At 41.9% G+C, this 23,297-nt stretch overlaps 2 protein-coding genes across 2 annotated transcripts; both read right to left on the bottom strand.

The window, feature by feature from the left end:
- Positions 1-222: 222 nt before the first annotated feature.
- LOC128506812 (histone H2A-like) lies at positions 223-701 on the bottom strand. Its single transcript, XM_053477406.1, has one exon. It carries the CDS (start codon positions 665-667, stop codon positions 281-283), a length of 387 nt encoding a protein of 128 aa, XP_053333381.1. The 5' UTR covers positions 668-701; the 3' UTR covers positions 223-280.
- Positions 702-1,283: 582 nt separating this feature from the next.
- On the bottom strand, positions 1,284-2,180 carry LOC128506580 (histone H1-like). Its single transcript, XM_053477102.1, has one exon. It carries the CDS (start codon positions 1,969-1,971, stop codon positions 1,345-1,347), a length of 627 nt encoding a protein of 208 aa, XP_053333077.1. The 5' UTR covers positions 1,972-2,180; the 3' UTR covers positions 1,284-1,344.
- Between the last annotated feature and the right edge of the window lie 21,117 nt (positions 2,181-23,297).

Below are 23,297 nucleotides of genomic sequence, written 5' to 3'. Positions count from 1 at the left end.
TCTCATTCTTGCTTAACTCAAATAGACTTGAATGATAAAACGTTTAACAAACAATTTAATTGACTCAACTGACACTGTAGAATTATTGATGCCAGTAGGTACACATTATATAGAAGAAATCTCGAACGAACAAGTTATTTTTCAGGTAACCTTATTACAAAATGTTTATAATTCATATTTATTCAGTGTTTCTGAACTGATGAGGAAAAAGCACTTTTAAAGGAAAATTGGGTGGCTCTTAAAAGAGCCTTTGGATACTGAAACGCAGCAGTGGATGAAATTACTTGGTCTTGGCCGGCTTCTCGGTCTTCTTAGGCAGAAGCACAGCCTGGATGTTGGGCAGCACACCACCCTGAGCGATGGTCACTCCGCCGAGCAGTTTGTTCAGCTCCTCATCGTTACGCACGGCAAGCTGCAGGTGCCGGGGAATGATACGGGTCTTCTTGTTGTCGCGGGCGGCGTTACCAGCCAACTCCAGAATCTCAGCAGTCAGATACTCCAGCACAGCGGCCAAGTAGACCGGAGCGCCGGCACCAACGCGCTCAGCGTAGTTTCCTTTACGGAGGAGCCTGTGGACTCGGCCAACGGGGAACTGCAGTCCGGCTCTGGATGAGCGAGTCTTGGCCTTGGCACGGGTTTTTCCGCCGGTTTTGCCTCTTCCAGACATGATTCACTACGTTAACGTGTTCAAAGAGAACCGTAAAATGTAGGCGTGCATTCACTAGTGCTCTCTAATATAGGCTAAACTGCTGCATCCTCATTGGCTGCAATCGTTGTAACAAACCAGCCAATCACTAACACGCCATTAAATTCTCTCCAGCCCCGCCCCTGTCTCATCACAAGATAACAGAAATAGTTTCGATGCTTTTTAAAATATTTTTTTTTTCATTGAGAAAACACATTAGTGATTACAATGACATTCACAATACACAAACATATCCACAACGATCATTTCATTCAGAAAACAAAGGTTTAGAAAAAAATAAATGCTAAACTTGGTAACGAAAATCAACAATTGTTGTATTTCAGAGCCCACATCTACAAGGAGAGTGTGTCCCACACAACCGAATCTCCTAATGTTTTGTTTACAGTCCTTTGCTTTTTCACACGCATTATTAAAAGCCTTTTATACTTCCGGTTTACCTGCATGACTAGACTAAAGTGTATACTTCAGAAAAATCTTAAAATAACAGGATTCCTTAGAATCTTATAGTATTAATTATGTGGTTATTCTATTCATGTAGTTTAACAAAAAAAGTGGATTATTGCTCATTAAATGACAACGTGGGTGGCTCTTAAAAGAGCCGTTCAGGGGGAAATATGAAAGAAATAAATTTAACATGTTTACTTCTTTTTAGGAGCTGCCTTTTTCGCCTTGGGCGCTTTAGGCTTGGCAGCCTTGGATGCTTTAGGCTTGGCAGTCTTGGGCTTGACTGCCTTCGCCTTCTTGGGGCTCTTCGCTGCCTTTTTAGGGGTCGCCGGCTTTTTCGCCTTCTTTGGGCTTTTGGTGACTTTCTTGGCGGCAACGGCAGGTTTCTTTGCCTTCTTAGGAGACTTCTTGGCGGCGGCGGGTTTCTTGGCCGCTACCTTCTTGGGCTTCTTCGCCGCCGCGGGCTTTTTGGCGGCCGGCTTCTTCGCTTTGGGTGCGGTTTTCCTGGCTTCGGCCTGCTTCTTGTTCAGCTTAAAAGAGCCAGACGCGCCGGTGCCTTTGGTCTGAACCAAGACTGCTTTTTTCACCAGATTGTTGACGGCGAGCTTGACGCGGGACTTGTTCTTCTCCACATCGTATCCACCGGCAGCCAGAGCTTTCTTCACGGCAGCAAGAGACACGCCATTCCTCTCCTTGGATGCGGAAACCGCTTTGACGATCAGCTCGCCGACGCTAGGCCCGGCTTTCTTTGGCCGCGAAGCTGCTTTCTTTTTGGGCGCTTTGGCCGGCGCGGCGGCGGGCGCGGGAGCCACTTCTGCCATCTCTCTCTCTCTCTCAGGGATCTAAGTAGAATAAACGAGTGTAACGCTGAGCGCGCAGTAAAACACTGGAACCTCCCTCCCCTCTGATCTTAAAGCACACATGAGAGCGGTGTAGACTCAACCAGGCAGCCGCTGAATGACTGCGCTTCCTTCACACGATAGCGAGTGTGTTTTCTCCGGACATTTCTCTGCGAATATCCGAGTCCTGACTGCAGATCTCAAGCGTTCAAGCACACGTTTAGTGAGAAAGGCCTTTCCTCTTTCTTCCGAGGCCCGACACGGTCAGTTAGACAGCCGCACTCTCGCGCAGTAGCCATAAACGTGCGCCGCGGGCCTGCAGCTCGAGCCGGCGGACTGCGCATTTCGTGCGTGTCGTGTGTAAAAACCGGACAAAAACAGGTCGCACCGCTGTAAGAACTCTGGTCCGAACTGAAGGCGAGTCCTGTCAGTGAGCTCGATGTGTGAGCACTGGCCGAGCGCTGTGTGTGGGATATGAAACAGAGCTTGTTTTGGCCTGTGTAAAGCACAGCTTAGGGACACAGGTTGAGAGAGCTAGAGTGTGTGTGTGTCAGGTGTGGGGGGAGGTTTCGTTTATTTGTTAGACCCTGTAAGTGCAAGAATAAAATGCTAACCGCTAAGCCACGAGCGGCCTAAATTTGATTAGTTACCAAAATGAATTTTGAAATATATTTTTTTAATGTCTAATCACTCAACCTAATCAAATTCATCAACCTGTATATTAGATCCTGTACCGACACATTTTCTTAAACAGATAGTACCAGCAATAGTAGAACCCCTGTTGAGAATAATTAATTCTTCACTCAGCATTGGTTATGTTCCAAAATCTTTTAAATTAGCAGTTATCAAACCAATAATTAAGAAACCTGACCTCGACCCCTGTCAGCTGTCCAATTACAGGCCGATATCAAACCTCCCCTTTATCTCTAAGATTCTGGAAAAGATAGTAGAGGAGCAGCTATGCTTATATCTACATAGAAATGGCATACATGAACTGTATCAGTCAGGATTTAGGCCTCATCACAGTACAGAGACAGCGCTCGTTAAAGTAGTAAATGACATCCTATTGGCCTCTGATCAGGGCTGTGTAACTATGCTTGTATTACTCAACCTCAGTGCAGCTTTTGACACCATTGATCACGCTATTCTTCTTCACAGATTAGAAAATGTAGTAGGAATTAAGGGTACAGCCCTCTCCTGGCTTAGATCCTATCTGACCCATCGTTATCAGTATGTAGACTTAAATGGCGATTATTCTGCATGTTCTCTAGTGGAGTTTGGCGTTCCGCAGGGTTCAGTTTTAGTTCCACTGCTTTTTTTCCCTTTACATGCTTCCTCTGGGCAACATAATCCGTAAGCATGGTATTAGTTTTCATTGTTATGCTGACGATACACAGTTATATGTCTCAGCAAAACCTGATGAGTACTAAAGTTGAGCAATGTGTGCAGGACATTAGAAATTGGATGCTAATTAACTTCCTTCTGCTAAATCCGGATAAGACAGAAGTTCTAGTCATAGGACCGCATACAGCTAGGAGTAAAATTTTAGATCACACCGTAACCTTGGTGTGATTATTGATTCCAGCCTTTCATTTGAAGCTCATGTAGATAATATTACCAGGATAGCATTCTTTCATCATAAAGCATTAAATGGTCTCGTGCCGCAGTACCTGAGCGAACTGCTAGTGTCTTACGAACACGCCCACTTCGATCAAATCGCGTATTATGAAAAATACAGCTGGGGGCAGAGCTTTTTCTTACAAAGCCCCCAAATTATGGAATAGTCTTCCAAATAGTGTTCGGGACTCAGACACAGTCTCAGTGTTTAAGTCCAGGCTAAAAACCTATTTATTTAGCCAAGCATTTTTATAAATAAATTTGCCTTAGGTAAAGGAGCAGATCTGGGGGACTCATAGACGTAGAGTATTATGGTGAACTGGTATGTTTAGATGCTGTCTTCCCCACTCTCATTGATCACTCAGGTTTGCTGACGGTGAGGTGATTGTTTGCTTTACATCTCAGGGAGCCCTCATGTTTGTGTTTCCTTCTGGCTCTCCCTTTTAGTTATGATGTCATAGTTAGTCCTGCCGGAGTCTCTGCTTGCACTCTACAGGTAATATACATTTACATTATACATTGTGTGACTGTGACCATACCTAACTGCCATCTTCTTCTTTCTCCCCCTTTCTCCTTCCTCTCTTCCCCTGTCTTCCCCTTTCACTCTTTCTCTCTCTCTGTCGAGCTACACATGTCGTTCCTGAGCTGCCAGTGATCCAGACTCCCTCTGCCCTCCGGACCTGTTTGACCCATCCTGGTGCCCCGCTAATGGTTGAAGATCTCGTCACATGGATGCCCCGTGTGTCTCTCTGGGATGCGTCTGGTGTCTGGAGATGATTCTCTCTACCTAGGAGATGGTGTTGGCAAATGTTTCTCTGGGGACTTGACTGTTCGATAGTTCAGGACTGGAACTTCATACAAGTCTACCTGAGTCTTCAATAACTACCTGGACTCCATATTAACATCAATTAACATCAGCTATTATAGCTGAACTGCCTCCCACCCTACACACTGTATAAATGCAAATCAATTCCTGCTCTCTGTTTCACCCACACTCTAAAAAATAAAACTGTGCTGTACTCAATTTTTTTGGTGAAACATTTTTACACTTAAAAATATTGAGTAGATATAAAAAAATATAAAATAAAAAATATAAAATATAAAAAATCATGTAAAATATACTTCATGAATTGAGTACAAGTCAGTAAAAAAATTAAGTAGACCTGAATAACTATATTTGGTACATGATGTACAAAATTGAGTAAATGTAATGAAAATCAGAAGTTAATGCAAAGTGAAAATGAGTAAAATAATTGAGTAGATATAATTGAAATGGAAGGTAGAAGATACTGAAAATTATACTATTTTTTTAACAAACAAATGTGCTACATTTACTAAATATTTTAACTGAATGAAAGAAACAATACATACATTTTCATTTTAATTAAACATTTATTTGCCAATTTTGACAAGACATGAAGTCTAAACTCAACCTGGTTTACTTTGCAAATGACATGTAACAAGATCATAAACAAAGAGCTGAATTTATGTTATTAGTAAACAGTTTCAGAAACAATACTTCTGCCACAAGTATTATACAGTTAACATGGAAAGTAGACTTTTGTATTAGAATCTAATGAGTCACATTTTACATCTGAAAGATTGCACACCTTCACACTTCAGTTTCCTGCAAACTGTGGGATCCATACAAATGTGTGTGCAGACCTTCTCAGGTCTTAAAGAAGCAATGACAGTCTAAATGAAGACAGGACAGTAAATATCCATGACCAACAGTACCATGCTTCACTCGGTAATGATCGAAATTCCTTTTGATGATACGACAAATGTGCAGAGCTTACACCGGCATACCATAAGCTGGCACCTGAAAAAGGAACAATAGTATACAAGAGTATACAAGTAAGTACAAGTGTGACTGTTACTATAAAGTCTACCAGACTGGTAAAATAGTACTTCCGTTCAAATACATACTTTTTGGACTAATAGTCTATTTCTATCTTTGATTCAATGGTTACACATTTAATACTTCTGTAACATTTAAAAAAGTTGACATTTACCTTCTGTTTTATCTCTATTCAACTTCTCTTCATTAGTGGTGTTGGTGCTGTGAAAGAGATATAGAAAATATATAACATGTTTCACACAAACACACACACACAATCAATCAGTTTTAGGTTCTTTTACTTACATATCAGAACATACATAATGTTTCACTTCAATATTTTAATTTCATATTACTTTCTCCCAATTCTAATTCTGAGAGAAATGTTGTATTTTCACTAAATCTTTATATTTCATAGCTTTAATTATTAGTACAGTACTTAGCACATTTATTTTATAACATCTGCCGCTGCTTGCTCAGTGTTTAATCATGTTAAAAATACTCATATACAGTAACGGATAAAACACTGCCAGAACCCGGACACTGCACCTCATTTCTGCTGTTTAAACCGGATTTGTTCTGTGTTTCCTCCTTAAAGTGTCGGAGTGACCGAGCAGACTCGCGGTTCAGTGTGTGAGGTGGACCGGTACACATGCGTTAATTACTGTATTTGAACATGTTAGTTTTATATCCTCGCCACAGTGGCGGTTGGCTGCGCAAAATCACCGCATTTGGCGGGAGAAATTCAAATATTGCGGCACAACCGCCGCCGGTTACACCGAGAAACCCGGAGGAAACCCGGACATGCACGCGCTGCTGCTCGGTGTTAAATCTCTCCTTTTACACCAGAGTTTAAGTGTCTGTATTAACGCCGCTTTAGCTGAGCAGTTTGGTGGTTGGAACAAACAAGCTAAATCAAACTGAACCCCAGGACTGGCCTGTTGCTAGCTATCGTTAGCTCTGGAGCTCGGCTGTGACAGGATTCAGAACAGTAACTGACACACTATAAAGTTGTGTGTGCAGGCAGACAGAGTCATTATTACAGTAACTTGTGTTAGCTGTTTACTCACCAGGATTTGTAAGGAATGTTCCAGAATGTTCCAGGTGCTTCATGTCCATTCTCACATCTTCACAGCCTTCTTGTCTCTGATGTTACACCAGACGTCCCATGAGCACTTGCACAGGGCAATTTACTCAATTATTTAAGTTTTTGTTGTTAAACATAAAGAATATTGAGTTGGAATGAGTGATAATTGTAGTTCTTGAAACTAATCAGTACAATTACTCCATTAACAGATATTTTGATTGAAATGTATCAAAAAATATTAAGTGCATGTTAAAAATATAACAAAGTTAGTCAAAAACTGATTTTTACTAGTAAAGTAAACCTAAATTATAATGTAAATTTAAGACAAAATGAATAATTGTTTTTTTTTAGGCATTTATTTTGATTTGTCTAACTCAAACAATCATGTATGTGACTTTTAGTTCAAGTTCAAGTTCAAGTAGGCTTTATTGTCATTACAACCATATACAGTTAGTACACAGTGAAACGAAACAACGTTTCTCCAGGACCGAGGTGTTACATGCAACATAAATTACAACATAAATTATCAAAAACTAACTAGCTAAGTGTAACTATTTTAACAGACAACATAAAGTGCACGTGCAAATGTGCAAACAAGAGCAACAACAAAGTGACAGTGCGCAACCACGACATAACAGAACATAAAAATATGGTGTTGAGGTAGTGGGGAAACATAAACATTCTTTAAAAACAGCAGCAAGAATTGAGGAATTAGTGCAAAAATTAGTCCAGTAATGATCATTGTGCAAAAAGATAAACAGTGAAGCATTTACAGGTTGGTGTGTACGATAATTTGGTGGTGTAGGTCAGTGTGTCTGCACTTGTGTTGATTAGTCAGTCCAGTCCCAATATTTTGAGGTAGTTGAGTTAAGCTGTGTGATAATGTTTGTGTTAGTGTGTCTGTGTGTGTGTGTGTGTGTGTGTGTGTGTGTGTGTGTGTGTGTGTGTGTGTGTGTGTTTATCAGTCCAGTCCCTTTTTGTTTGAGGAGACGGATGGCTTGTGGAAAAAAGCTGTTGCACAGTCTGGATGTGTGTGCCCGAATGCTTCGGTACCTTTTTCCAGATGGCAGGAGTGTGAAATGTGTGTGAGAGGGGTGTGTCCGGTCAGCCACAATGCTGGTGGCTTTGCGGATGCAGCGTGTGGTGTAGATGTCTTCAATAGAGGGGAGAGAGACCCCGATGATCTTCTCTGCTGTCCTCACTATCCGCTGTAGGGTTTTGCGATCCGATATAGCACAATTCCCAAACCAGACAGTGATGCAGCCGCTCAGAATGCTCTCGATAGTTCCTCTATAGAAGGTGGTCAGGATCGGTGGTGGAAGCTGGGTCTTTCTCAGTCTTCTCAGAAAGAAGAGACGCTGTTGGGCTTTCTTGTGTAGGTAGTTGGTGTTGAGGGACCAGCTGAGGTCCTTCTCTAGGTGGACACCCAGGAATTTGATGTTTTCGACGATTCCCACAGAGGAGCCGTTGATGCTCAGCGGAGAATGGTCGCCTCGTGTCCTCCTAAAGTCAACAACCATCTCCTTTGTCTTGTCAACATTTAGAGACAGGTTGTTGTCTTTACACCAGTCCGTTAGCCTCTGCACTTCCTCTCTGTACGCTGACTCGTCGTTCTTGCTAATGAGACCCACCACGGTCGTGTCATCAGCGAACTTAATGATGTGGTTCGAACTGTGTGTTGCTACACAGTCGTGAGTCAGCAGTGTGAACAGCAGGGGACTGAGCACGCAGCCTTGTGGGGCCCCAGTGCTCAGTGTGGTGGTGCTGGAGGTGCAGTTTCCGATCCGTACTGACTGAGGCCTACCGGTCAGAAAGTACAGACTGAGCCTGGTGAAGATTAAGCAGGAACACGAAGCGTTAGTACAGATCCATTTTTTAGGAGCAGCTTCCTAGTAAAACCTGCTTTATATTGACCCGCGTTTATAAAGCAGTCTGGTGAAAAATGATTAGTGCAAACATGAACGCATTTAGATAAATCGGCTGGGACCTTAGCTTCAAAAACTAAATTCAGCCACTGCATCCTCAGCGGCTCAGATGTCGGTAGTGAATGACAACTGCTGTGTTCCCTATTACACCCAACAACTGCACACCACACTCGCTTAGGCGACATTTTGCTCCAGCGGTGAAACAACAATGGCCGACAGCGTCTTCTCACTCGGGGCGGGTCTTTGCTAAAACACCAGTGTCAATCAGCTAGTGTAGGAGCGGCCTCCTTCAGTGTGGCGTCACATCGACAGGCATTTGAGATTGGCCTGATTTCAGAAGGAGCATGTTATTTTAATAAATAAAAAGAAAATCACTGGGCGGCTCTTTATCATTGTAGAGTGGTTGTGTACGCACTCTCCTAACACACAGTTCAGTCCAAACAGCTTGAAAAAGTGCATGTAGGCCTGTATGACCCCTTTAAAAGTGGGATGTGATTTAATTTAATTAAATCTGCCAACCTAGAGGGCACTGTGGCTGTGTGTTATGTTTGTTTTGACCCAGTTTCCCAGAAGGCACCTCGGTCAGGTGAGGAAGGAGCTCACCTGCACCGAGGCAGCCAATTAGAGACATTATAAAAAAGCTGTTAGTTCTGGGAAACTGGGCCGAGCATTGTTATTGTCTAGTGGGCTTTTGTTTTGTTTTGTTTTGTTTTGTTTGAAAACCGGGTTACAGTATGTTAGTACTGGCTCTGAGGGTTTGTTTTCAGTGTTTAAGGGATTAAGTTTATCTTTGGTTGAGCGCGTGTATGTGTGAGGTTCGCTCGTAGGAGCGCGTGGGTGTATGTGTGCGGGCCGCTCGTGGGAGCGTGTATGTGCGTGTGAATGCGGCTCATAGGAGCGTGCGTGTGTGAGCCGCTCGTAGAAGCATACCAGGTTTAAGTGTTGTAGCGTTTGTCTGTTTGAGTTTTTGTTAACGTGATCTGTTTAAGAGAGGCTTTGGGGCCTTTGTCACGGCACATAGCCACAGTGGTGCGCCTAACACAGAGCTTGTCTGTCATTTGTCTAAGGCATTAGAGCCTGTATGTATGTCTGTGTTAGAAAGCCGAGGTTCCAACACTAAGCGCGTGTTAACTGTGATGGGTTTCCAGAGCCCATGTATGTTTGTTCCCAGTATCCCTGTGTGTGTGTTATGTTTACAGAGCCAGTGTTTTTTTTTTGCTTGTTTAGTTTCAGTGTGTTTAGTTGTTTTTTGTAAATAAAAGACTCTTTATTTTGAAAAGACCCTCTGTGTTTATGCCCGCCTCTTTAAGCCCACGGCTGCACCATCAGCCATTACACCCGGACTCATGACACCTAGGTGAAACATTAATACCTGAATATTTAATATTTCCAAATTGCAATGGAGTGGAAGAGTTCTGGAAAGAGCAATTAATTGGAAGAACTGTAAATTTTAACCAGTTTATTGAATAATTTGAGACTCTTGAGAAAGAGTTTATTAATTTATTAACCTCAGAAAGAGTGGTTTGCGAATGCTGAAGAAAAAGTAACACATCATCTGCGTAAAGACTAACTTTATGTTCCACATTCCTGCATTTGATGCCTTTAATCAGTGTAGCCTGTCTAATTACTGCTGCTAGAGGTTCAATAAAAACTGCAAACAGTGTCTTGTCTGGTGCCCCTCTTAAGACAAGCTGGAGGATGTTTGGTCATTCGACACATGTTGTTGGGGAGTTATATAATATTTATAACCAGTTTATGAAAGAATTTCCAAAACCAAATTTGTCTAAAGTTGCAAATTCCAGTTAACCCTATCAAAAGCTTTTTCTGCATCTAGAGACAATATTGTAATTTGAAGGTTTTTATTGCATGAATAATCTATCAAGTTTATTAACCTACGTGTATTTGTTAAGGCGTGCCTCCCTTTTATAAAACCAGTTTGGTCGGAATGAATTATGAGAGGGGTTATCTTCTCTACTCCTTTCGAGAGAGCTTTACAGATTATTTTAATGTCCACATTAATAAGGGATATTGGACAATAGCTGGTAGGCAATACAGGGTCTTTACTTGGTTTTAGCAAAAGTCTAATGTTGGCAGAATTCATATTTGGTGGAAATCTCAGTTTTCCTTGGTTTCCTGCAACATTCTGTGGAATATTGGTGCCTAGAATTCTTTATATAATTCTGCTGAAAAGCCATCTGGACCTGGAGCCTTTTTATTAGACATAATGTTCAGGGCTTCCTGAAGGTCATCTGATGTCAGTGATCTCAATCCAATGCCATCGCTTGATTGTCTGATAATTTCAGAAGAGTTCTATTATTAAGAAATTGTCTTTAGATGAGTTTATCTGTGGAGAATATAAAGATTCATAAAAGTCCCTGAAAGTGTTGTTTATTCTTTCAGGGTCGTATAAACTACGTTCCCAATAAAATCTTTAACAGCACATACAGATGTTATTTATTTATTTATTTTTAACTGGTTAGCTAGGAATTAACCTGATTTGTATTTATTTTTTTCAGTATTTCCTGTTCCTGGAGCAATGATGATATGTAAGCTTCCTCTAAAGTTTTTCTGGTTTCTTCTAGTTCCTGAATACTTTTATTTTCTCTTTTCTTTTTCTGTGATGAGAATGAGATTATTCTACCTCTCATCACAGCTTTGCTTCCCAGAGAACAGATGCTGATGTTCCTGGCAGCTCATTATAGTCCAAATATAAAGCACACTCTTTCTTGGAATATTTCATGATTTATTCAATCTCCTCTGCTTCACCGAGACATGTCTGAACCCAGCGGTGCTGGACCACGTCATTACCGGGACGCTGCGCTCAGTGTGTCGGAGGACTTTAATAGGGTCATCCTCAGACACGCAGCGTTGTAACTTTCATCAGCTCATCACCTGCCCCACCAGGGGTGAAAGGTCACTGGACCACTGTTACACTACAGTCAAGGACAGCTACAAGGCACAACCTCGCCCTCCGTTTGGTAAATCCGACCACGCCGCCATTTTCCTCATGCCAAAATACAAACAAAAGCTGAAACAGGAAGTTCCGGTTCAGAGGGAGGTCGCGCGCTGGACGAACCAGTCAGTGGCCGCGTTACAGGACACACTTGATGACGCAGACTGGGACATGTTTAGAAACAGCTCCGATGACGTCAGCATGTTTACAGAAGCGGTTGTGGGATTCATCGGGAAACTAGCGGATGATACCGTTTTTACAACCAGAAGCCGTGGGTGGATAAAACCATCCGCGACAGGCAGGGACTGAGGACAATAACGGACTATAAAACACCAACATCCGGTAGGACGAACGCGGACGCGACTCTGGCAGACGAGCTGAACACTTTCTATGCTCGCTTCGAGGCTGCAGCTAAAGACGCTAGCGATGCTAATGCTAGCGGCGCTAATGGCTACAGACAGGAAGTCACTGCCAGCAGCGGAAGCGCGTTCATCATCACCGAGCATGACGTGAGGAGAGCCTTCAAGAGAGTGAACACCAGGAAAGCAGCAGGACCAGACGGCATCTCAGGCCGTATTCTCAGAGCCTGCGCAGACCAGCTAGCACCTGTGTTCACTGAGATATTCAACTTCTCTTTATCTCAGTCGGTGATCCCCACATGCTTCAAAAAGCCCATTATTGTTCCTGTCCCAAAGAAACCTCATCCTGCTTCTCTTAATGACTATCGCCCTGTAGCCCTCATCTCAGTAGTGATGAAGTGCTTTGAACGCCTGGTCAGAGACTTCATCATTTCTTCACAACCCGACACACTGGACCCACTAGAGCAGGGGTCTTCAACTAAAATTGCTTGAGGTCCGGTAAATAAACACTCCTCACCAGATAAGGTCCAGACAACCCAAAACAGCTACTGATACTTTAGGTGTAGATAACATTTTTTATTGAACAAAATATATGTTTTCATATGGATAAACATGTTTTTTCGTATGTATAAACTAGGGCTGGGCGACAGGTTATAATGTTCCCACCTGCACTGAACACCCTCTCAAAAGGGGCACTCATTGCAGGAATACAGAGGTATTTTTTTGCAAGTTTGCTGAGCCTGGGGAAGATTGCCTCATTAGCCTTCCACCAGTGATGTGGGTCTGTGTCCGAATCTACATCAGAAGACATCAAATAGGCTGTCATCTCGGCATTGACTTTGTCTTCCTCTGATTGAATGACAGGTTGTGATGCTGATGCTGGTGTCGTTTTCTTAAAAAAGCTTCCCAAGGTTTTCTTCCTTTTGGCCCCAGCTTCTGTTCTCTGTTCTTCCTGCTCCACGTCCTGAGTCATCTGAACTGTTGTCTCAAGATTTTTGTCTGGCAACAAAGATGTCAGCTCTTTAACAACTTTTTGCTTGATTCCCTCCAACTTGTCATGTTCGATGTAAGTTGTACGGAACCTGGGATCCATCAGAGAAGCTACATCGAGGAGTTCATCTGTGACTGGGTCGCTGTATTTGCTGTTGAGGTACTGCAGTATTGTGCTTTTGATGCATTTTGTTAAAGCTGTGTCATCATCTTGTGCTTGTAAAATGCTACTGTTAAAGAGATGGAGCACTGGTTTGAGGTACGACACACTTACATTTGCTTCACCTGACAATGCATCAGTGAACTCTTGCAGCTTTATTTATGGATTCCATGACATCGATGTCTTGCCACGTTGGAACAAGCTTCCAAGTTTTTTTTTTTTATCAGAGCCAGGAACCCGAGCTATGGCTTTCTCCTGTTCTAAAACACACTCGATCATCTTTAGTCTTGAACCCCACCTGGTGGGGGTCTCTGTAATGAGTTGATAAGAAGGTAGGCCGAGCTCAGCCTGTGCAGATGCAAGATCTCTTCTCTTTTTCCAGCTGAAGGAAAACACACTTACAACCTTCTTGCACACTGCAAGTGCATGGTCAACTCTGTGGTCTTTCACACATGTTCTGTTAAAACAAAGCAACAAAAAATTTATTTGAAATAGCAGTTCACTGTACTTTGACAGAAATATTGTGAAGAGCTTCCTCCTTCAGAACTTCAGAATATGAATCTATAACCAACAAACTTATATTACGTGATTGGCACTGTTATTACAAAAGCAAAACATAATAATAATAATAATAGTAATAATAATAATGATAATAATAATAATAAATTATCATAATTTCATTTATTAATAAAATAACACCTAAATATTATTGCTTGAATTATTAATCATACTTACCAATAGCATTGTGTAGATGATGTCCAAAGCACTAAAGATGGGTCCACTCGTTTATCTTCATTGCTTTGATCATGTTCGTTCCACTGTCAGTGGTCACGCACACCTGTCGATCCTCCACAAGCTTCCAAGACGCCAGCGCATCTTTAAGCCCATGACCAATTATTTCCCCAGTATGATCGTCAGGAAAATAATACGTGTGAAGGCAAAAATTGCGCAGTTTCCATTTTGCATCAACGTAATGGGCTGTAAGTCTCATGTAAGGCTGAAGAGTACGACTACTCCACAGGTCAGTCGTCGTAGAAAAAAAAGATGCCTTTTCAAGCTGCTCCGCTACTTTTTCACGTGTTTCAGTGTACATTCGGGGAATACGTCTTTAAAATATTTGCGGCTCGGCAACTTGTATCTTGGCTCAGCAGTGGGTAGCATTTTTATGAACCCTTGCTTTTTAATGGTGTATATGGGAACCATGTCTTAGCGATATGAAACGCCACAGCATCGGTCATTCCTTTCCATCGGGGCGCCTTTTTATCGTATGGAACGGAATTGGAAAATGATACCGCTAATGACATCTGCCGTTTTGCAATTTTAGGTGGACCTTTTGCACTTGGACCCAGCTTGTCTTCATCTCTTAACTTTGAGCATTCGTCTCATTCAACTTGGTGCCTTTGTCGCAAATGTTGGAATAAATTAGTGGTGCTGCCACTGCCGGTTGCAACTGACTTTCTGCATATTTTGCATTTGACAAAAGTTTGTTCGACGTCTGATCTCTCAAATCCGAACCATTTCCAAACCACAGAGGAAATGTTACTACCTTTCTTTAGCACAAGGTCATCCTGACGTGAAGAGCCGTCCATCTCTATGATGTGGTCTCTGCAGTAGCCTATTACGTTGTTTCATAAAGTGCTCTACTCTCACAAGTAAGCGGTTAATTAGGCGCGCCATCATGTGGTCGGACATGCCTGTTAATTATTCTGCCATTGGTGCAATTACAATGTATCTAATATTTTTATTTAAAAAATCGCGATACCTCAATTTAAGAAAAAAATAAATCGTCTTAAAACACAATTCAAATTAATCAAAAAAATCTAAAGAATCACCCAGTCCTAGTATAAACAGACAAATTTACATCCTTCACAAATTGGATCTCATTTTAATGCTGTTCTGTTCTGTCCTTTATGTTGCTTTGGTACAAAATTATTTATTTAAACCAGTAACAATGTCTGACAAAAATATGATGAACAAAAATCTGAATCTGAACAGAACATAAATTAATTTCAACATTAACAACTTAAAAGTTGACAACAACTTAAAAATGAACAACCCCTTTTTTATTTCCCCATCTGTAAAGGGCTTGTTATGTTTTCCTAAGATCCCCTGTATTCTCAGTGAACATTCATAAGCTCATTGCTGGGCGGTAAGTGTGTGAGGGAGGACCTGATCGCTCATACTGCACTTTAAGCTCATTTATTTTCCTCGCCCTTACCTCAGACTGCCGGGGTAAGTTTCTTTAAAGTGTCTATGTTAAGCTTCGTAATGGCATTTAATGTTTCCACTTTTGACAACCGCAACAGAGTCAGAGCAAATAACACACACGGGCCTCGTAGAGCTTGATGCAGGAAGAATGAATGCATATTTTCCCACCCATTTATCTTGGAAAACTCGGTTTTCCGAATCAACTTTTCACAGTTTTGAACGCTAATCTATCTGTGCGCTGCTCTCGTTTTTTGCTCTCTTCAATGCACGCATGACTGCACATCTGAACATAACAGTTGGCGTGGTAACTGTAGTAGCAACCCGTGGCGCCATAGGACCCAAATGGCTTTACCGAGCTGACCCTCACGTGCCCGATATACATTTTATTTCATTAGAAAATAGCGTCTGCTATTTTTTCATTAAGTCAAAAGGCATCGTGGTCCGGATGGATGCATCTTGCGGTCCGGATCCGGACAGTTGGTGACCCCTGCTCTACAGTTTGCATACCGCCCGAACTGTTCTACTGATGATGCCATCTCTCATCTCCTCCACACATCGTTCACTCACCTGGACACTAGAAGGGGGAATTATGTAAAAATGCTTTTCATCCATTGCAGTTCAGCATTTAATATCATAATTCCCTCCACACTCACTACCAAGCTGGAGCACCTGGGACTCAGCTCATCTCTGTGTCAGTGGATCTCTAAAGACCACAGGCAGTAAGGATGGGCGGACATGTCTCAGCCTCACTCACTCTCAGCACTGGAGCCCTCCAAGGGTGTGTTCTGAGCCCCCTGCTGTACTCTTTGTAAACCTACGGCTGCGTGGCCACTACTAAGTTTGCTGACGACACTGTCACGAACAACAATGATACGGCCTACCTGGAGGAGGTTGGAAATCTGGAAAACTGGTGCCAGAGGAACAATCTCCTCCTGAACGTCAGCAAGACAAAGGAGCTAATAGTTGACTTCAGTACAAAGCAGATGAGGAACTACCAGACCCCCGTCATCAACAGGAGCCCAGTGAAGAGAGTGGACAGCTTCAGATACCTCTGTGTTCACATCACACAGGACCTGTCATGGTCCTGTCACATCAACACCGTGGTAAAAAAGGCCCGGCAGCGTCTCTACCACCTCAGACGCTTGAGAGACTTCAGACTGCCCTCCAAGGTGCTCAGGAATTTCTACTCCTGCACCATAGAGAGCATCCTGACGGGAAACATCACGACCTGGTTTGGGAACAGCACCATGCAGGACAGACGAGCTCTACAGAGGTTGGTGCGATCTGCCAGCTCTACAGAGGTTGGTGTAGACTGCTCTGACGGCTGGGACCGCACACCTCAGATAGCGGCCCTTGCCGAGGTCCTGCTCGACCCCTACTACAGAACCATCGAGGTAACATCTAAGCTAGAAAATGCGTACACAAAGGGACAAAACATTGAATGCTGGATACAGATTTCTAATGCACAAACTGTTTTATACTCTTGTAGCATTTACAAAGATGTGCAGCACAATGCAATAAACACAGGTCATCTCGCTTTACAGAACTAAGTACACTGTGCAAGAGAATAAATAGTGCACAGATGAGCAAAGTCACTTGGATCAGCTCAGAGAAGAAACTGTTATTTTCTCTACTCATTCAATGATGGGAGACAGTTTGACATAAACCAGAATTAAGGGATTTTTTTTCCCTTTTTCTTTCTTTTTTAAAGATGACCTTCTCTCTGAAGTTGCCTTGCATTTGGTTAGTGCTCATATTTTATTATTATTATTATTATTATTATAATTACAGTTCACTGCTTGAACTATCTTGCTTTGCGTGCAATGAGTCTATCTCGTATATTAGTTTCACCTTTTAAGTTGCATTACTGAAATAAACGAACTGTTGCACGATATTCTAATTTTGCGAGTTTCACCTGTATGCAGTAGATTTGTACTCGAGCTTCTGTAACCCTAAATACTATGCTGTGTTCATCCCAGGACTCTTACATACAACATACTCCTACAAAACAACTTCAGTAGTGTTTTCTGCACCTGTATAATGTATAATTCCACTGTATAATTCCACTATCCGGTATAACTGAATAACAGACTCTGACCCTTTTCCCTCTCTTATTGAATGCAATGCCATCATGATTCCTAACTTCATTTTCTTGATCCTTTTTGCTACAAGGTTTTAGAAAGAAACGTATTTTTTTGCATGACTTTGATCCATGTTTTATTTGATCTCACCAGGGATTCCAGGTGCTGGTGGAAACCGAGTGGTTGGATTTCAGTCATAAGTTTGCAGGCTGCAATCCCGAAACATCTAGAAGCGGACATGCTCTGTCTGGTCCCTGCTCCGTGCCGGCCACAAGAACTTTCAAAACTTTCTCCACATCCCCTGCCATGATATGGTCACTTAGAAAGAAATATTTTACCCTTTTTTTATTTGTTGCTTTAGGCCGAACCTTATAGGGTGTGGTTATAACTCGAAGGAGGATGACAGTAAATTCTGATAGTTAAAGGGTTAACAAGTTATAAGCTGATTTATTCCATACGTAGGTTTTGAGTAATGTCTTTGCTCCTGAGATCTATTGACTTCTGCTCGATTGCAGTGATTACAAGTATAATTACACTGACTGGTTGTTACTTTCCAAACAGTGTTATTGATGGAATGTTGGTAAAAACCAAGCACGAGCACTGCAGTTGTGGACGGCCGTTTATTTGCCCACCTCGTTCCCATGTACTGCAGCTGTGGACGCTATGGGAATCCATCTGAACCCCTCATCTCAGGGAGAGGAGCTCACCTCACGTTTCCTCCACACGTCAGTACAGCAGCCTCTCCTGTGCTGATCAAACTGGTGCTGATCAAAGAGCTGAAAAAGAATTCAGATTGTGAGAAAAATCTGCCCTCATCTGGAAAGCTGTGGTAACCGAGAAAATCGGTCACGTTATGAACATGCCTTGTTCTTTTTAAAAAAAAGAATTTAAGGTCTTAATTATTGCATTGCCCTACATTCACGTGCTCGTAGATAAAATATTCCACAAATTCTTTAAGATTTCTTCTTCTATATTTGTTACATCACCTTTAATTAAACGATACTTTTATGTACCCTGTAAAAGGGAGTTACAGAGCTGTTTTATTTTAATACAGGCTCCACAAGACGCGCTCGATGGACAACTTGCTGTGCGCTTTTGAAAATGGCGTAGCCCTCAGGCTTCCCTTCACCTACTGTTGCAGAGCTTTTAGAGATCAAAAAACTCACTACGCTTGTCCAGTTGGAGGATTCCACTGAAACCATACAGGACGAGTATGGCACCGTGGCCGAGCTGCATTCTGTTCAGAAGGTCAACACGGTAAGGCTCCGGTCTCAGCTCTGGCTACAAATGATGAAACATGGACCCAGGGTGTTAGGAAGCTCCTCCGTCCCCAGTCTGGTAACACCCACGCAGGGTACAGAGAGGCTCAGCATAATCTGAGCAGTCCAGTCCAGCCTGGTTGGATGTCAGCAGTAAAAATTTCTGCACTCTGCAATTCTTCATCCTTTTCCTCAGCCCTAGGACCATCGTTCCGTCAGCGGCCCACTGCGTAGATGACGACGGCCTGCCAGTGGCGCTGGATGCCGTGTAGCAACGTCTACGTCAAATTGAGGCGAGCTACAAGCAGGAGGTGGAGGGGTTGCGGCGGCGGGTCAAACTGCTGCAGATGAAGCTGTAGAGCAGGCAGTACAGCTTGACACCATCCAAGCCAGACATCTACTACGAGGATGACATTGTGAGCGCCACCCCAGTTACTGCATAGAACAGAGGAACATCGATGGTATTTTTTTATTTAAACAGACATGCCTTCGAGAGTCAGATGATGAGGATGATGATGAAGAGGACTCTCTATCGGCCCACAGCGAGGATCGCCTCAGCGACTGCAGCTGGAATCGAGTGGAGAGAAAAGATACCGAGGTGAATCTGACTGTATGACCAGCTCTGCCAGTTTCACATCTCCGGTGTCAGCAACTCAAATATAGACAAATCATTCCGACTTGCTTTACCCTAATAATAGCAACCATTATACTCACTCACCAGTCACTACATAGTGAACACTTGTATCTTGCTGCAGTAGTGCAGTTTATTAAATCCTGCAGATTCGGGTCTTTAGGTCATTTACCAGATCAGCAGTGGGAGGTGGTGTGTGTCTGTTTTCATGCCTTGAAAGTTTTGATTTAGTCATATTTTAGCCATATAAGCTTGTCATTAAATATAAATATAAATAAAATAAGTCTATATTAAATCAGATCTGACCCAGACTTGTTTCTGAACCTGGTTACCAGATGGGTTCCAGACCACATGGCCTCGCTCGCATTGCTTCGACTGTGACAGTGAGACAGAAGAGACGCCATCACTGCAGGTAAGAACTTTTCATTCAACATGAACTACACACCGGGCTGTTAATTAATGTGCTGTGATGGACCAGTACGATCATATGCAGATAATTACATTTTAAATACACTACCAGTCAAACATACATGATGTAACCTGGTTAAGAGCTGGTTAATTGGTTAAGAAATGTAATTGTACAGATATTAACTATAGCGATGTGTCTGTCTCTACAGGAACTGTGGAAACGTGTTCTGTAAAGACTTCTGCCCTCTGAAGACGTTTTTGGCAGAGATGTGACGGCCAGGCTGGTTAGTGGGAATTAATGGGTTGTTTTGAGCTGAAGCTCTGCGAGGACGTGGGCAAGAAAATACAAGACTGAGTCAGGGAACAATTTAATGACTGAATGGAGACTAAAACGGAGGAAGAGGTGAAGGTTTTTTAATCACACAGAGAAGCTGAACTTATAAATCTCTATCTCTCTTTCACAGAGAAAGCCTGATTTCCAAAAGTCCACCAGGGGGCGCTGTGGCTACAGTGTCCATGGTGCAAAAAGACGCTTCATCTTAACAAGAAGTCACATTGTATCCAGAAGTCTATAGAAATCTGTGCATGGTGGTGTTGGGACACAGATTTAGCTCTCAAACTTATATTAAATACAACTGCAAATATAAACGTACCATAGAGGACAATCTCTGGTTTGCCCTTGACCCCAGTGACTCCAAGGTCGCGTGTTCCACCCAGACGCTCCGCCGTATTAAAGATGCTGCTGCTGCTGCCACAGTATTTAAAAGAAATCTAATTTTGTATTATTATTTAGATAATTTAAATCTGAGGGAAATCCGAGACCAAACCCAGGTGAAGGGGAGAAAATACACGCTTTGTTTACTCTTTGTGGTCTTAGTGGTCTGAACTTAAATGTACTGTTTGTCTTTTTTATGTCTGAAAGGAGCCACTGAAGAGATGTTGCTGGGTGTTGACATTTAAAACTGATCTGAAGCCAGTTATAATGAAAAAAAGATAGCAGGAGTTTTAACAAGTGAAGGGATGCTAAAAGATGCAGCATCAGTGCTGTACTGTTTCTCCTTGTTGTAATTCTGTTCATGCTCTTGTGCATTCAGGGGATCCTTATCATCACCACTGAAGTACAGATTAACATGAACAGGTGGGTGAAATATTTTAAGGAGTGCTTTCTGCTACCAGTTCTGTTTAAACTTCCTGGGCCTCAAACAAAAAGAGGGAACTTTAAATGAATAAAATAGTCAGACCGATTACATATCAACATCGCAAATTTGTATTCTTTTTTTAATGCAAAATTATGTCTTTAAAAATTAAAAACAATACAATTTACTAACCTTTTTTTTCTTTTTCTTCTTCCCTTTGGCAGCCTAACAGTTCTGAAACAGGGAGTTCACGGAGCCAGTGAATTGTTCAGACCCGAGTAAAGTTTAATTTTGTGTGTCGCTTAATTGAAACATGCAGAATAGCATTACGCAAATCCTTAAAAAAAATATATCTTCGAATATATATTTTTTAAAAAGGGTACTTTTTTAATTTTAGCAGACAATGTTCCTAGCTGTACATATATTATTTTATTGTGTTCTTTGAAATACTAGTTCCATTTATTTTCATTTAATTTTTTCTTCTCGTGTCGACTGCACCATGTCACTTCTCATTATATAGTTATCTGTACCTATAGTGGCTGGAATTTGTCACTTTAGTAAATATTGTAAAGAATTGCACTGTTCAAGTCTAATCCCATGGGGCAAATAAATAAAAAAATGTCTGTGGGATCTGCCTTCTTTTTAATGCATTTTTCTTTTCCTGTTAAAAAAGAAATTAACCTTGGACAAAACTTACATTTATGTAGCTTTGAAGTGATCTTTAATCAGATTGGGATCTGGAGAATTTGGGGGCCGAGTCAACATCCTTGTGTCTGCTGAGCCCCATCTTTTTTATGCACTAAATGATACAGTGCTACAGGTAAAGCTTTACATTCGGTTTTGGAGTGTGGCTTCAACTTTGTACAGGACACTCCGTCCTCCTGCTCCAGCCTTGACAGACCATGTCTGCATGGAGCTCACTTTTTGGACAGGTCCAATGTCAAGCTGCAATCAGTTTGGGCCTTTTAGTTCCACTGAAGGGAAAGTGTAAATCTACAGCTATACAGAGCTACTCCTATACTGTACAAAAGTCTGCTCCTAAATTTGGGGCAACAGTCTGGGGACTGTATGTGTAACAGTCAGGTGTCCACAATGAGCTTGATGAGTTTTAAAATCAGCTTTTACAGACCAAAAATTTGACATCAAGTTGTAAGCTGTGTGGGAGGATTTTCAGGACAAGAGGTTCTTCCTGAGGGAACCCTACAAAATGCAGTGCCAAGCATCGTTGTCACTAAAACCAGAATTGTGCCGTAGTCAGAAGCGACATCTTCAGGCCTTTTGTTGTCTATGTTTAGGTTTTTTATAGAATGGATTACACTAAAGAAAATATAACTCAGTGCTTGTTATTAGTTTTACATCCATTGAGCCTTTTATTATTAGGGCCAAAGCACTATGACATCAGCACAGTTACAACATTAATATGACGTCATCGCCATTGCTCTGAAAATGCTGCTTTAATAGTGCTGATGTCATAATAAAAGGCCAAATTGTTCTTCTAAGGATTAAAAAACATATTTTTTTCTTTCTTTGTCAATTTTTCAGGCCCTTTTGGAGGTCTTATCATGCTCACACACTGCTGCCATTAGGACGCCTGCGAGTTTGGGCCCTGAGTGTGTGTGACTTGTATACTTTGATGTATAGCTACTGTACTTACACATAAACAAGTCAAACTCAGTAAACTTCTAGAGCTCATTGAGCTGAATTATTTTCACTATGAAGGTCATTGGCTTAATCCAACAGCAGGACAGATATTTTGGGTCATTTGCAAAACAATGGAGACACACACATACACACACACACACACACACACACACACACACACAAATTACATATTCTACACAAGCGACGACTGGCCCAAGCACCCGCACTATCACGATCGCCATCAAATGTATAAATGTCTTTATTAATTACGAAGCCTAAATAGTGTGTCAAAATAATAGCAGTGTGTTGAAAAAAGTGAAGTCAATCTATCAGCAAAAAGCCGCCGCAAAGTCCCATTGTTGAAAAGACATTTTGTTGTTGCTCTTGTTTGCACATTTGCACATGCACTTTATGTTGTCTGTAAAAATGTTATACTTAGCTAGTTAGTTTCTGTTAATTTATGTTGTAATTTATGTTGCATGTAGCACCTTGGTCCTGGAGGAACGTTGTTTTGTTTCACTGTGTACTAACTGTATATGGTTGTAATGACAATAAAGCCTACTTGAACTTGAACATGTGCTGAAGAGGTTACAGTTCGCTAAAGACCACATTGATTGGCCTAAAGGGAAATGGTGCGAAAGCAAGATTGTCCTTTTTGGGTCTAGAGGCCGCAGACAGTTTGTCCCCCAAACACTGAATTCAGGCCACAGTACACTGTGAAGACAGTGAAGCATGGAGGGACAAGCATCATGATATGGGGAAGCTTCTCGTACTGTGGTGTTGGGTCTATTTATCACATTTCAGGGATCATGGACCAATTTGAGTCCATCAGAATACTTAAAGAGGTCACGTTGCCTTATGCCAAAGAGGAAATGCACTTGAAATGGGTGTTTCAACAAGACAACGACCCCAAACACACCAGTAAGCCAGCAGCATCTTGGTTCCAGACCAACAAGATTGACGTTATGGAGTGTCCAGCCCGATTCCCAGACCCTAATCCAATAGAAAACTTG

This window comes from Clarias gariepinus, chromosome 18, assembly GCF_024256425.1.
Source record: "Clarias gariepinus isolate MV-2021 ecotype Netherlands chromosome 18, CGAR_prim_01v2, whole genome shotgun sequence".
Classification (NCBI taxonomy): Eukaryota; Metazoa; Chordata; class Actinopteri; order Siluriformes; family Clariidae; genus Clarias; species Clarias gariepinus.
Note: the sequence above shows the minus strand (reverse complement) of the source record. Positions and strands in the feature narration are given on the sequence as shown.